Here is a 14,956-nt window from a genome sequence, read left to right as displayed (position 1 = left end):
GCATTTCATCGAATTTTAATTTAAGCAATAGTTACGGTTTTTTTTTTTGCACTTCAACGACTGTATGAGTTAGGGCCTTTCTCTATTAAGGTAACGATATGTATGTCTAAATACAGTCACAATCGAATACAATTACAAACATTTTCCTTCTCCTCAACCTCTCTACCAATTCGCAGTTCACTTCTCAATTCTCAAACTGTATTGCTAATGTTTTTTTGTTTTCTTAATACTCACTTTACGGCATGCGTGCGCGAAACACAAAAATCGGCGAAAATTTTGTAAAATTGCAAAGCGTCTTACGCGAATTCTTTTGTAAATTTACTTTTCTTCTTTTATTGATTTTTCTGCAGTTAAGTGATTTTTTTTTTTTTGAATTTCAATAAATTAATTACTTATTTTTGCTTCTTTTTTTCTTTCGCTTTAAACGTTTAGTCTTTTATAATTCTCAATTTTGCTTTGTGCATTATATTTTGATTTTAGAATTTCGTTAAAACAAAACCTTTTATTCGTACAATATTACTTAAAAACATAGATCGCGTTCCTTTGCCTTATAAAGTCCATTTGACTTAAAAACTCAGTGAATTTGTCTCAATCAATTCGAATTTACATTTAATAATTTTTGCTTTCACTCCGCTTTGCATTTAATTTCCATTTTTTTTGGTTTGTTTACATTTCTGCTCTATTTTTACAGTGCAATCACGTAATTCCAAGCTTTGCCTATGCATATACAATAAATTTCAATTACAGAGCATTATTCAAACATAATCTTTGTTTTGTTTTGCTGGGGTTGACTGCAATTGCCTTAGCTAGTTTTCGAAAACATTAAATCATGCCACCACTTGCATTGGCTTTCTTTCCTATTTTTAATTGTGATTCTTGTGATTATAGTAGTGGTTGTTTTTGTAGTTATTTATGCATGTTGTCATTTGTTCTTTAATATTTTTAGTTAATTTTCAAAAAACATAAAAAATCATCGAGAAGAGATACATGAGTGTTAGCGATGTCATTATGATCGTCAGAACAATTAAAAATGTACTAGTAAATATATACAAACATCAGTCAGTAGGGCCCTTGCACAAGAATTTCCTGGCGAAGCCGATGGCCGAATCTCAGAGAATCTCACAACAGCGACAATACCGTGGGCGATGTCCAGTGGTGACTGGTGGCGGTGTTACTGGTGCAAAATAGGCGTGTACCTTAATATTTGGTAGATGATTCTGAAAGATTGTGAGAAAGGAGTTATTTTTTTTTATTTTTCAAATTATATATTTTTTTTAATCAAACGTTCGAGTTCTGAAACAATGGCTCAGGCTGAACGTTGTTGTTGTAGCGGCATCGATTATTGTTCGGCGTCAAACTCAGCTCACGAAGCAAAGAAAGAGTTGTGTTGGCTGAGTGGGTTTAACGGAGCAAGTGAAGATTTGGTGATTGGTGTTATGTAGGATCAAAAGTGGCTTTGATGTTTTTTGTAATCGACTACGATCACTCACATAATTGGTTGAGCATTGTTTTATACCCGGTGGGAGAGATGATATGTCAATTTTCTCTAATAGCGAGAAGTGACCAAGATGTCGCAGGCTTTCGCTAAGTCCAACACTGCCAGCGCACCTCTCTCACAAGGGGAGAGAGGTTAAGACATTAAATGCTTTCGTGGTGCTGTGCACTTGCGGAAGCCGTGCATCTTCAAGTAAGTACAGTGACATGAAGTATTTTTACTAATGGGTAAAGGATAGTTATCGGACGATAAGTTGCAGTAGTGACATGACTCCCCCATACTTCTACATATCAGGAGTGATGAGAGTGGCTAACGACAAATTTAGGACCTCGGTAAGGGTGTTTACTCCCGTCAGACCCAAACGATTTAATGACTCAGGGTTAATAGCTTCGAAGGATGATTCGTTGTAATTTCCACGATGGCATCGTGCATCATCGCGTTGGGCAGAGATCTGACGGTTGACAACAACTAACGCAAGGGGTTAAGTTTCAGGTCTTGGGGTGCTCTTTCCACTTCTTCCGCTGATTTTGGTTCATCAGTTGTGGAATCTCTAAGTTAATATATCTGCTTCTAAATCCTCAAAGAGTCTTTTAAGGAGTGATGGTGGAGTGATATAAATCTGGGCCGTTCCGGTTACGACTGTCGTGAATACGCTAATATACCCCTCGGGTGTTATGTTTGCTATTAGTCCGTCAGAGATTGATATATTGTATTTACAGGATTCAACTTCAAAAATATCATTTTGATTTCTAATGCTCAATCTTAACCAGAAAATTTGCTTATGTGCAGTCCTATTCAATTTTGAATCTACTTGAGCCTGACTTGGCGTTTCAGTTACTCAGCCACCGGAGGGTTGTTTCTTTAAGTCCCTCCTTTTTGTTCCACTGATTTTTTTTAAGGCAATTTTGATGCCTATACAGTGTATTAGTTGACTTTTCTCGACTCTACTGTTGTAAAAGTTTGTGGTGTCGAGAAACGGAACAGATTTTTGACTGCGAATAAAACACGCAAACGGCGCAAATGGAGCGTTGGAAATTTCTAACGAGTAGATGAAAAAAAGCGACTAGGCGTGGTTTCTTGAAATATTCACCATGGCTTCTTGCGAGAGGGGCGTTGCACTGGCTACATGGGAGAGGCAGATTTAGTACAGATGAGAGCATCGCCTGTCAAAGTTCCTAAACTTTTCATTCCAGAATTAAAAATTAACCATCGTCAACAGTATGTTACAGCAAATACTATTCAAAATTGTTGGTTGATCGGTATTTAAAGTGCATATATCAGCCTCCAGGCACTTCACAAGACATGCCATACACCTACATATGTAAGCATGCCGTTCCATTTTAAATTGAAGCGATTTTTTGAAGAGTGGGAACAGTTCACGCACGGAGAAGGTAAAGGAACAATAGAGATTCGAACCACCATCCAGATTTAACGGTAAAAACACCCATCTCGTCTGAGTCGTTAATTTGTCTGAGTCATTAATTTCTTCTACCCACTCACCTTTAATTTTCGTATTGCTGCTCTCGAAATCATTTGGCAGTCGAATAGCTCGATTCTTTGTAAATTGTGACAAGATACTAAATGCTCTAATGTACGATCGGTGATTAATGGACAATTATCCAATTCGAGGACGGATAAACTTTCAGCTGCACAACAACCAGCCGCCAGCTGACGTATTCCATCGTCAGTGATAAGCTCGCAATGCGACAAGGTCTATAAAAAATAAAGTGAAGTTAAATTAAAATTTGCTTAGCTTAACCTGAAAAACTGAATAAAAATTCACGCATACCAATTTCTCTAAACTGGGGCAACCGGTAGCCAGATGCGCCAGCGTTAAATCTGTTATCTGATTGCACTCCTCCAAGTCCATACGTTCCAAATATTTGCAATTCTTGCCTAATGCTTGAAAACCGATATCGGTGAAATTACGACAGCCAGACGCTTCGAGCGTATTCAGCATCGGATTGTTCTGTGAGAGAGCCATAAGTGAGAGATCAGTTAGTTCGGCGCATTTCGAAACGCACAGCTTTTGCATTTTAGGACAATTGGCTGCGATCTGTCGTATCGAGGCATCGGTGACTGACTGTAGGGAAGATAAGGAGGTTTGAGTTTACATTTTTACATTCATTACATTCGCGTGCATACCTCACAGCTGTGTAAATTGAGCACCATTAGGTCGTGACAGAATTTGGCCAGGCAGGTGATGGCATTGTCGTTGACCTGTTTACAACCTTTGCTGCAGAATTTGCGTAGCTTTTTACAGCCGCGCGCCAAGGCCTCAACGCCATTCTCTGAGATTAAATGACACCATGAAATGTTGATTTCAAGTAAGTTCTGAAAGAGAAAAGAAGCGTAAAATGAGAAATTTGTTAGAGATGGACTATAGAAGATTAAGGTATTTACATAATGAAGAGGAGTCATAGGAAATAAAAATAATGATACTAGTTCATTTAAGCTTATTTTTTATGAACTAATAGAGTTCAAGATATTTTTTCACAACACAAAAAAGTTGCTGAGGAAACTTAGTCCGTCCTCCAGTCTAGTGTCGTCTACAGAAATACCGCATAAAAAATATAAAAGTCTCTATGAAATCGAATAATAATGCATGGTTGGATGAGCAATGAGAACAAGTAAAAAAATGTAGCAGAAACTCATTTGATAAACTCGTTTGCCTAAAAATATGCAACCAATACAGATTTCACTGATTTCACTCGATTTTCCTTTTTAAATCTCTTGAGTTTTTATGGGACATATTTTTAGACAATTTGGGCTTAAAAGTAGAATCCCACTGCTTATATGTCCTTATTTGGGATTCGAATTTTTTGACGGTGGAGGGGGGACTCATCACGTGAAATAAATAATATGATATCCAAAAAGTTGCAATCGTTAGCGGAACAGGCAATGTAATGGAGACATTGTGTATCTTTAGGCGAGCCTGGTAATGATTTAGAGATTAAAATTCAGTAACTTTTTCACATTTAAAGCAGTTCTGTATGGTTCTAAATTTTGCATTTGCATACATCCTACACCCGTCGCTTCCAAATCGGGCGAAACGGTGGATGTCTTACTCTTTGCGTGGACGACCATCATCAGTTGCAACGCTAAGTTTAAGCCGCGTAGAATTTAACCGGAGTTTCCTCAAGGTGGCGTACTCGACACAGAGTAGCCTTCAATTGGTACATCTCCCTTTTCCGTCAGCTGCCAGCAACGTATAAGCCTGTCGGTAATGTGGTTGGCGGAAACAAACGACGCGTAGTAGAAAAATATGCAAACGTGTCAGAACACAGCTCTACGTCGCGCTGCAGGATGTCATCTCATGTCGTCCGAGCATAACCTGCACGAACAACGCTGTTTCGAAATGCTTCGCCTACTCAGCGCGACAGACGGCAGCTACACCAAACAACGTCTATCGCGATGGCTCAAGATGAGCCTTAGCTTTCCACAGAGTAAGCATAACTGCGACTCGGATTCGTTTCGGCTAGTGCCACAGACTTGACAGTTATATCTGTCGGCTAAGCTCAGAAGTGACAAAGCACCTACCCAGCATGCGGATATGGTTCTCATGGAACTCAACACCTCCTCACAGAGTCCGAGGTCGAACGGGTCATAGGATGACCAGACCTTCTGGGGAGGTTGAGCACTGCTGCTACAACAAAAACCACGGAATAAGTGTATTGGCATAAAATACTTTCACAAACTCGACTTTTTCGAAAAAACTAAATGTCCAATTATTTTTTTTTAAACAATAAATCATAAAAAACGACTGTAAGTATGCCAATCAAAATGAAAAATAGCAATTGAGGTTATTGAAGTTAAAACATGCATTGATATCGAGTGAAACAAATTGTATGCCTGAAGCCGAAAAGTATGCAATACTTGTGATAAATCGCTTTAAAGACGAAAAAAACAATACAGGAAATCGTCAGCTGTTTTCGCAAAGCGAGAGATTGCAATAATACCAAGTAAAGAATTATAGGAAAAAGCAAAACACGCTGAAATAAATACATAAAAAAAATCACAAAAATCACAATTACCAGCAAATCGCATGTCCAGAGGCATGCAATCGAACAACGCGTAAAAAAAGTGGCACAGTGTAAATGCAGTAAAGACCATTCATTATTGATCCCCAAAGACGCACACTAATGCAACACGTGCGAATATCGAAAGACCAACAGAGTTAGTTCTCTGTCGCTCTGCCAACAATGCCACCCCATCACTACCACCAGCGACGATGACTGGCATCGTCCGCTGTCAGCGACTTACATAGTAGCCATACGAACAAAAGCTGCTGCTGCTCCTCTTACTCGTCTTTCTGTCACCAACCATGAGTAGGAGCATTGAATTGCAATGGTAAGTTTGTACGCATGTATGTACATATATTTGGTAGGATTACTTTTGGTTGGCTCAGTGGAGGGTTGGCTGCATTGCTGCCTCGCTGGTCTATTGGCCTTGAACGCTAGCAGCCCCAACGTAGGGAAAGTAGGTGAATGTAAAATAGCGCAAGAAGATGAGGAAAACAGCAGCGTAGCGAGATGCCTGAATATCCACTTATTCGATGGACATCGGTACATATATTTTATGTACATAAATTGTGCAGAAATGTATAAATATATACATTAGTAGGTAAGTATTTTAAAAACAGTGACAGAAAGTTCTAAGAATAGCAACAACTGTTGATACGCAAGGCTGGGTTGGGTTATCAAAAGCGTCGCATTAAAAAAAAAAAAAGTGAAAGGGGAAAGTTTCAATACATATGTATGTATGTATAAGAAAAGAGAAGAAAGGAAGGAAGCAAAATATAATGTATGTATATTTTTTATTTGTATACATATGTATGTACATAAGTGCCTACATAGTTTAGAAAGTATAAAAGGATATGCACAAGCAGCAGGAAAGTGAAAATCTTTTCATATATTACAAACATCTATGTACATACTCAAGTGAATTTATATATATACATATATACATAAATGACACTTATGTAGTACATGGTGCGACCATGGCTGTGGAAAATGTAGGGCAAATATATGTAAGTAAAGATACCAGTGGATGCTGCCACTCATTCATACATAACTTTGAATACAACAAACCTAAGTGAAGGACAATGAAATGATGAAGGGGTGCATTCACTGTGTGGTTCTGCTGGTACTACACACAGCCTGCATACATATGTACATACATATTATGTATCAAGCATCACAAAATGTCAAACAAGTTGATTGCATTATATTTCTGATATATTCATTGAACAGCGTCTGCGGGAAAATTTTAAATTATTTAGAAAATTGATAGACTGTTAATATTTTGTAGATAACGAGGCAATGGCCCAACCAGGATGTAAATATGTATGTATGTATATGATTACTAGTTGTTCTTTTTTAGTGTCAATCCCTTCTCTCGGCAAAAAAAAAATGCTAAAGCTTTCTTCTTGCATTTATTTCAATCAATGGAGTTCCAGAAACAAGTTCAATAAAAATATACCAGGTATTTGAACAATTTTACCCTTAAACCGTTTATCTAGGCGGAAAAGAACCGAAATTACTAATTTTTTTAATGTCACTCGCAAAAATCATAATGGTTGTTTTTTTTAAATAACTTTGGTAAGTTCTCAAATATGTAGAATGTTCATGTTTGAAGCAATGGACGTTGGCGTCAAGTACAAAATATCTATGAAGTTTCAAGAGTACACCACGCAATAAAAAAAAAAGGCAGCATTCAAAATATCTGTCGCAGCTATTTCTTAATTTTTGAAATTTTAGGATTTCTTTTTTATTTTTAATAATTTAATTCAACAATTTTATAATGAGCTCGAGGCCATTTTTAAATGAAAAATTTATTGTGGAAAAGCAACAACAATTTGAAAAAATGGTAGAAGTGATAGCTATTTCGGAAATCACCACATTTCCTCATCAGACTTCTTTCAGTAGGATTCGAACCGACGATCCCACTGACTCAGCCAGTTGCCCATGCACCGCGCTAAGACGCCTTGTAAATTATCGTTTGCTTATTTCCACTATTTTTCATTTTTGTTATGCCAACACAATAATTTAAGTTACTTCAAAATGTTAATTAAAATTAAACGATGAGAATGTTCGTCTTTCCAAAACGAACTAAACTAGTGTCTCATCAAAGGAAAAAAATTGCATTGAGTAAAAGAAGACTATGATTTGAGAAAATAAAATTTTATTTCTAAAATTTTTATTGGTGCACTCGAAATTCTATCTAAAATTGTTATATATATAAAGAAAGAAATATATACATATGTGCATAATGAATACTGTGTAAAAATATTAAACGCCAATATTTAATCACTTTTAAATAGTATGGCTTTCAAGTTAAGGCATGCGAGTAAACTTGTTAGAAGATGACTTCGTATGGTGCTACGGGGTGTATACGTTACATACGCAACTACGGGGTTTTGAGCGAGTGGTTATTTATTTTTTAACCGACTTCCAAAAAAGGAGGTTATCAGTTCGTCGGAATATATTTTTTTTTTTATGTATGTTACCGCATAACTTTGGACCACGTCAACCGATTTCGATAATTCGAAATGGAAAATCAGAGGTGGTCCTATACTAATCTGGTTTAGATCCGATCATTGGATCATGAAATATATATATATATTTTTTTTCTTTTAAGTTGATTTTTTTTGCTAAAAATTACTCGTTTTAGTATATATTTCTTAAGCTTTAATTTTTTAGACACAATTTCGCGATGGAGTCTTGTCCTTTATACCAAACTGAAGATAATAGGTGAACCACCATTTCATGAAAAAATCATGGGATTTGCACATATGCATGTATGTATGTATAGTTGGAATTCCTTGAAGAATGAATACATATGTATGCGTAAATATCCTTTGTAGCCATATATGCGTACTTAGTACAAAAGTAAAAAAAAAAAAAATAGTGAAAGCAAACATCTTTTGCATACTTCTAGGCGCGTGTGCTTGTATCTATGTATATAAATTGGCATGTTTAAAGCGTTGAATTGAATATTTCGAAAAGAAAACATTACGAATTTGGTGTGGAATGAGTGTTGAAGTTTTAACAAAATGTATTGCTACTTTTTATACATACTAAAATATTTATTTAATCTCACAGATGAGCAGTTTTGGTGCACTTATCGATGAACTAAATAAAATTATGCACACACATACATACATATGTACATTTCTAAGTATAAATGTATATACCCAGCATATATAGCTGGCTCGAAAGTGGGCCAATGCAATAAAAGCAGCAAATCATCATGCACTACGAATGTACAATGTACATACATACATACATACCTATGTTTATGTTTTATACATATACATAAATACATATATGTATGGAGATACTTAAACACTTGAACTACATACATGGACGCTCGGCTGCATGTACAAGGTCATTCAGTAATATTTAGGCAAAAATTTTGTATACATGTATGTAGGTACATAAGTACATATGTATGTATATGTACTTAAATAGGTTTATACATGCTTAAATGCATACAATGGAATTAAATAAAATAGGATAAAAAAATAGTCATGCATGTCTACAATTAAAATTAATGTAAAAAATAAAATAAAATAAAAAAAATTTATATAAATGGACTACATATAATATAAAAAATGTAAGTATATAAAATAATTTTTCCTGGCCTCATAGATTTTGTCTTGTCTTTGTAATTCCCAAAATAATTTAAAAAATTCATTCCAATATAGAAAAACAGTATGAGCACCTAATGAAAGAGAAAATTCTGTAGAATTAAAAAATGAAAACTTTTCGGTTCACAAGGACGAATAGGTATTGAATATGTCCTTTTAATTAGTATTTTTTAAGTGACACATAATTTTTTCGAAAATAATTATTGTAAAATTTCAAGGATATTCAATTATAAAATGTAAAAAGGACTTTTTCAATACCTAATCGTCCTTATGCACCAAAAACCTTAATCGGCCTTAATTCTACAGAATTTTCTCTTTAATTTGATATTCGAAGTGTAATTCTACATTGTACTGATTTTTTAAAATAATTTTTTGAATTAATTATATTTTTACAATTTCAAAGTCCTTAAAAAAATCCCAACGACAGAGAGAAAAACTAAAAACGCAGTTTTACTATATTTGGACCATGGTTTCGAGAATATATAAATTTTTTTTGTGTGTAAAATTTAATGTCGCACCGTGTAATCATTATATACCATTTATGGATTTAAAATGATAAAGTTGGAGTGCATGTAACAGACTTGAAATTATATGCCAAATGATATGTAAATACCCAATACCGATTTTTTTTTACCAATTATTGATATCGATCACGGTAAATCGACCTGAAATTTCAATGCCCGTTATATTGTTAGTATGAATTACCTAATGAGACAAAAGTTACTGTAATATCATTTTATTGACTCTAGACTAACTGTTAATTAAATCTAATACAGGTGTTAAGGAACTTTATTACTTCAAGTCTACTACATGCGCTCCACGTTTTTTATTTTATATCTCATAAATAGTCTAGAAAAAATAATTTTCAACTTTTTATTCCATTTATAAAAAAGTGGTATATTAAAAAGTATTTTTTTTTTAATATTAATCATAAAATGTTGCAATAGATATTAAAAAAGATAAACGATATTCTGATTTTTTATTCTATTGTCTCTTTCAACATTTATATTTATTCATATGTAAGTATGTATATAAATATTTATACAAAGTTAGATGGATATGACATTTCGAATATGTGGCAACCCTAATCAAAACTCCTTTTTCTGACACTCATATTTTAATACATAACTTGTGTATATTTTAACTTAATCCAACTTTTATAACATGTGGTAACCCTCTTTAAAAGGATTTTCAAACTAAAACATTTTAAAATTTCTTTCGTCTGACGTTGTGATGCATGTTCATTGAAATTTAACTGATGAACTAAATTTTACTAGATTTTATAAGCCCTCTGCGTGTAGTTTGAAAACGTAGTATTTTCAAAACTATTTATTGAATAATTTGGATTTGAATTTTTAAACAGGTGGCGATCCTCTTCAAACACCTAAAAAATATTCTAAATTTTCTAATAAAAGTTTGGTTAACACTCTTTCGTTTGACAACCTTATTTGATTATTTCATATAAATGGTGAATAATTTTATTAGATTGGACTTCTTCAAAATATTTTCAAATTATAAGCTTCTTAAACCTCTTCTTCATATTCTTTACATATTCCAATTACCTAATTAACCCTTAACCTTTAATTCAAGTTGAATTTGACTTTTTAAACAAGTGGAAACCCTACTTTATAAGATCACAGCCTTTTCAACGTCTATACAACCTTTTTGGAAACCTCTGAGTCTGACAGCCATGTCGCCAACAGGTGAGAGTCCCACTAGTATTCCTCTATCGAATGATAGCCATAATATAATAATAAATTCTAGTAGTTTAAAGTTAGCTTTTTCAAATCCTGGCTAATGATTTCGATTTTTCGAAAATTTAAAATTTTCCCATGAAAAATTAAGGTGCTCGGTGGCACGCGTTAATATTAAAATTTTCAAAAATAAAAGATAATTATTTACTCTTTTCGCATTAGAATAAATTGTCGAGGTTCCGTGGATTTTCTACTATGAAAAAAATTTTGGGCCACCCTAGTGTGACATATGTATTTGTTGGCGAATTTGTGTAAAATAACCAAAAATTGGGTTGAATTAAATATCGAATACATATTATAACATTTGCCAGTGAAAAAGTATCAGATTTACGTCACTGGCAGAAGTTACAAGAAAATACATAGGTCGGACACTATTGCTTTTTTTTCCCAAAAAAAAACCATACATTATATAAAGCTAGAGGTAACTTCATCAATTTTTGACCGTTGAGTAGTATACCATAAATTTTATAATTTCAAAGTATATCCTCCTCAGAGCCTATTTTAATGCCAGCATGACCTCTTTCAACATCACTTCGCTTGTGGCATACATACATATCTACACACATACATACTTGCGATTTAGGCTGACACAAATTACGCCAGTGCCAAGCAACAAAAATGCGAAAGTGCTAAATGGAGCACAGCCACAAAAAAAAATGTTGGTAAAAACTTGGACTTGGGGAAAACTTTTTCAAAAACCGCCAAAAGTTTACCACACACACAAACACTCACACAAATACTACGAATGCATGCAGCACATAAGCATATAATTTAAGAACACCCCCAATACATGCAAATTTTTTCGCAACAACTGGCATGAACTCATTATTACGAGAAAAGCGTAGGCAGCAGAATCCAACAAAAATAGCAGCACTCAACAAGATATACACAGCGTAGGTAGGTATGTAAATAAATAGCAGGTGAAGGAAGAAAATTAAAAACACACAGAGATGCAGCGGGTGGTGCGTTGGAAAAAGAACTAGCAAAAACGCCTTAAAGTAGGCCAAAAATAGTATATGCACGGGTTGTGCGAGTACATGGTATGCCAAATGTCTGAGAATGCGAATTGCTGAGCATACATACATATCTCCATACACTCATATCTATGTATAAATTTAATAAAAAAAAATATATTAGTATATACTTACATATATATTTATGTGTAGATAATCATCCGTATGTGTATAAATGCTATGCGAATTCTTGTATACTTTTTGGGCAAATACCAACAAATTCAGCGCTCACTGTCAGTGTTGCCAGCATAAGCACACATGCACGTACATACATAAATAAATATGTAATACCCTAAAAAATAACTTTGTAAGCCGAGTGCTGGCGAGTGGAGGTTAAAAGTGGTTAAAAAAAATGTTCATATTACTTAGCATCTGTAGGTGTGTGCGTGTAGCTGCAAGTGGTTATGTACAACTGAGCTCTTCTTGGCCTCAATTTATTTGTTTATTACGAAACTGAATGGGCAAGGACATGAAGCAAGCAAATTTCCACATAAACAGAGAGGATTGCATAGAGCGAACACGAAAAAGAGAGCGAAAACTATTTTTGAGAGAAATTGATACAATCACAAAAACATGCAGCAAGAGCGTCCACAAGGAGATGAAATTTTACTGGTAGGCCTCTTTTAGTGCTCTTCAAAGGAAAACAGAGAGAAGCAGTCAGCAGCCTGTCGTTGGTTGCAAAAAATTTAACATATTTTGGACTTGGCAACAATTTTAACATTTCTCAACATAAGTGCTGAGGTTCGCAATATGAAAATTAAAAAAAAAAAAAATAAAATCATTGTATATAGTGCCAAAAATAGACATCCATTTAAGTCCGAACGTTTTGTGGTAGTAAAGAGAAAGTCACTTATTTGTGGGAATGATGTGCACAGGATGTTAATGTCTGCTGTTAGAGGAGCATAGAAGTTTAACGTTAGAGTTCATGAAAAATGTGTCCGTTTTTTAAACCGAACGAACTCTGGCATATCGTTTAATTGATTCTTTCCCATGACAGCCATAGATTTCGTTTAAGTAATAATATTATGAACAAAATTTCATGCGATTCCCTGTAAATTTCAAATGTTAAATTTTTTTGTCCTTTTTATGAACAAGCTCTTTCAAAATTTCCTTTATGAAATAACTTAAAACGAGTATTTACTTACCGGACAACCATCCGATATATATTTCAAGCTATCATCGGTTATATTAGAGCACGATTGCAAATTGATTGCTGTTAATCTTGCACAGTTTTTGCTTATTGACTGTGTCGATATATCGGTGATCTTCTTGCATTCGGATAAGTCCAAGTTTTCTATGTTGGGGCAGTGAAATGCTAATGTTCTGAAAGAGTTAATAAAAAAATGGAGAATAAATTAATAAGAGTTCACAAAATTGAAAGTAAACACTAGAAATTTAAGGGTGAGATTGGAAAATGCATTGAAAACCTCAAAACCTTGAATTGACAAAATTAGTATAAAAAATTATCTGGCAGATGTTTTTTTTTCTTATTCCAATGCATAGTGAAAATTCTAATTAACACTTCGCATTACCTTATTGATTTATCAACAACTGATTGACAGCCGCGCAATGAAAGAAATTTCAAAAAGCCACCACATCGTTGGGATATATTTTCAATAACTGGACCCTAAATGTGAAAAAGGAATGAAAATTTAATTTGTTTATTGATTTGCAAAAAAAAAATATATATATATGATTTCAAATGACTTTGACTGACCTCGATGTCACGTTGAAAATCAAATAAATTGATTTTCTGCCAACTCGACCCATCCAAGGCTAGCACATTCCAATATTTGCAGACCTTAAAATAGAATAAAAACAAAAATTGGAAATTAAATTTTTGATAATTTGTTATTAAATAAATATTAGGAAAGTGTGATATAATGAGCAAAAAAATATTCAAATATATATTAGGGGGATTCATCTAAGGTCACAAACTGTCGATAAACGTGATAAAATTATAAATGCCACTGTGATGTAGATGTTAGCAGTGAGCGCTACCACTCCGCAGGGCCTGGGTTCAAGCCCCGGTCAAAGCAACATCGTAAAAAATATAAAAAAAAGGTTTTTTCTTAACAGCGGTCGGCCCTCGGCAAGCAATGGCACACCTCCGAGTGTATTTCTGCTATGAAAAATAGCTTCTCATCAATGTTGCCAGATAGTTGAACTGAGAAATCGTCAAATCGGTTCTCGAAAATCGTCTTTGTTATCGAAAAATCGTCAACCCACCAAATATTAAAATGAACAGTGTCCAGAGGAATTTTGGCAATTGTTTGATATACGAAAAAAATGAATATAGAAAACTTCTTAATTGTATTTAGATTAAAAAACATACGATATTTTCTAATGTACTAATTTCCTGACAAAATCTTTTTTTAATCCTTTTGTGTTGGGCAAGGTACTTGGGTATATATCGAACTTTTTAAATTAGAAAATAGACTTAAACCTTAACGAATATATAATTTTCCCATTTTTGCTCATAAGGCAACCCAGTGGAAGTGGAATTCTACATTTTCTTTTTATTAAAATTTGTTAGTCCATGCGTATATATGGTACAGGAAGCCTTTTCCAAAGAAACTTAGAATTTAGAAGAAAGGTCTGAAATAAGAAGTTTGGAATCTATTTTTAGATACATATATAAAAATATTATAGTTTGGGTTTAAGATTTTGGTGTTATAGTGTTAAAAGCCCAATAATTTTCTGCAAAAGTAAAACAAAACGATAAATCGCTGGCACTAAAAAACTGCACACCGAGGAAAAATCGTCATTTGCTTGTCGAAATCGTCAAATCGTCAAAACAGTTAGAAATCTTCCAAATGACGACCAAATCGTCAACCTGGCAACACTGCTTTTCATAAAAATACAATCAGCGTTCGGCGTCGGCGTAAAACTGTAGGTCCCTCCCATTTGTGTGACAACATCAAGGCGCACGCCACAAATCGGTGGAGAAGCTCGACCAAACACGTACATACATATGTACATATGTGTAAACGCCAATCTATTATTATTAGATACAGTTTATCACGTAATGTGAATACCTATA

General features: G+C 34.2%; 1 protein-coding gene across 1 annotated transcript in view; it reads right to left on the bottom strand.

Annotated features, from left to right (window-relative positions):
- Positions 1 to 218: 218 nt before the first annotated feature.
- LOC108363060 (F-box/LRR-repeat protein 20) overlaps positions 219 to 14,956 on the bottom strand; it is a 59,980-nt gene continuing 45,242 nt past the window's right edge. The window contains exons 3-9 of the mRNA XM_017616297.1: positions 13,631 to 13,714; positions 13,446 to 13,540; positions 13,059 to 13,236; positions 3,641 to 3,829; positions 3,285 to 3,578; positions 2,996 to 3,208; positions 219 to 1,217 (exon numbers count right to left, since the gene is read on the bottom strand). Coding sequence (XP_017471786.1) covers positions 1,110 to 1,217; positions 2,996 to 3,208; positions 3,285 to 3,578; positions 3,641 to 3,829; positions 13,059 to 13,236; positions 13,446 to 13,540; positions 13,631 to 13,714 — 1,161 coding nt within the window. The 3' untranslated portion in view covers positions 219 to 1,109. The remainder of the gene's footprint in view (positions 1,218 to 2,995; positions 3,209 to 3,284; positions 3,579 to 3,640; positions 3,830 to 13,058; positions 13,237 to 13,445; positions 13,541 to 13,630; positions 13,715 to 14,956) is intronic.

This window comes from Rhagoletis zephyria, unplaced genomic scaffold (assembly GCF_001687245.7).
Source record: "Rhagoletis zephyria isolate East Lansing unplaced genomic scaffold, Rhagoletis_zephyria_1.1 Rzeph_scaffold_01179, whole genome shotgun sequence".
In the NCBI taxonomy this organism is placed as follows: Eukaryota; Metazoa; Arthropoda; class Insecta; order Diptera; family Tephritidae; genus Rhagoletis; species Rhagoletis zephyria.
This window is presented reverse-complemented; position numbering and strand designations above follow the sequence as displayed.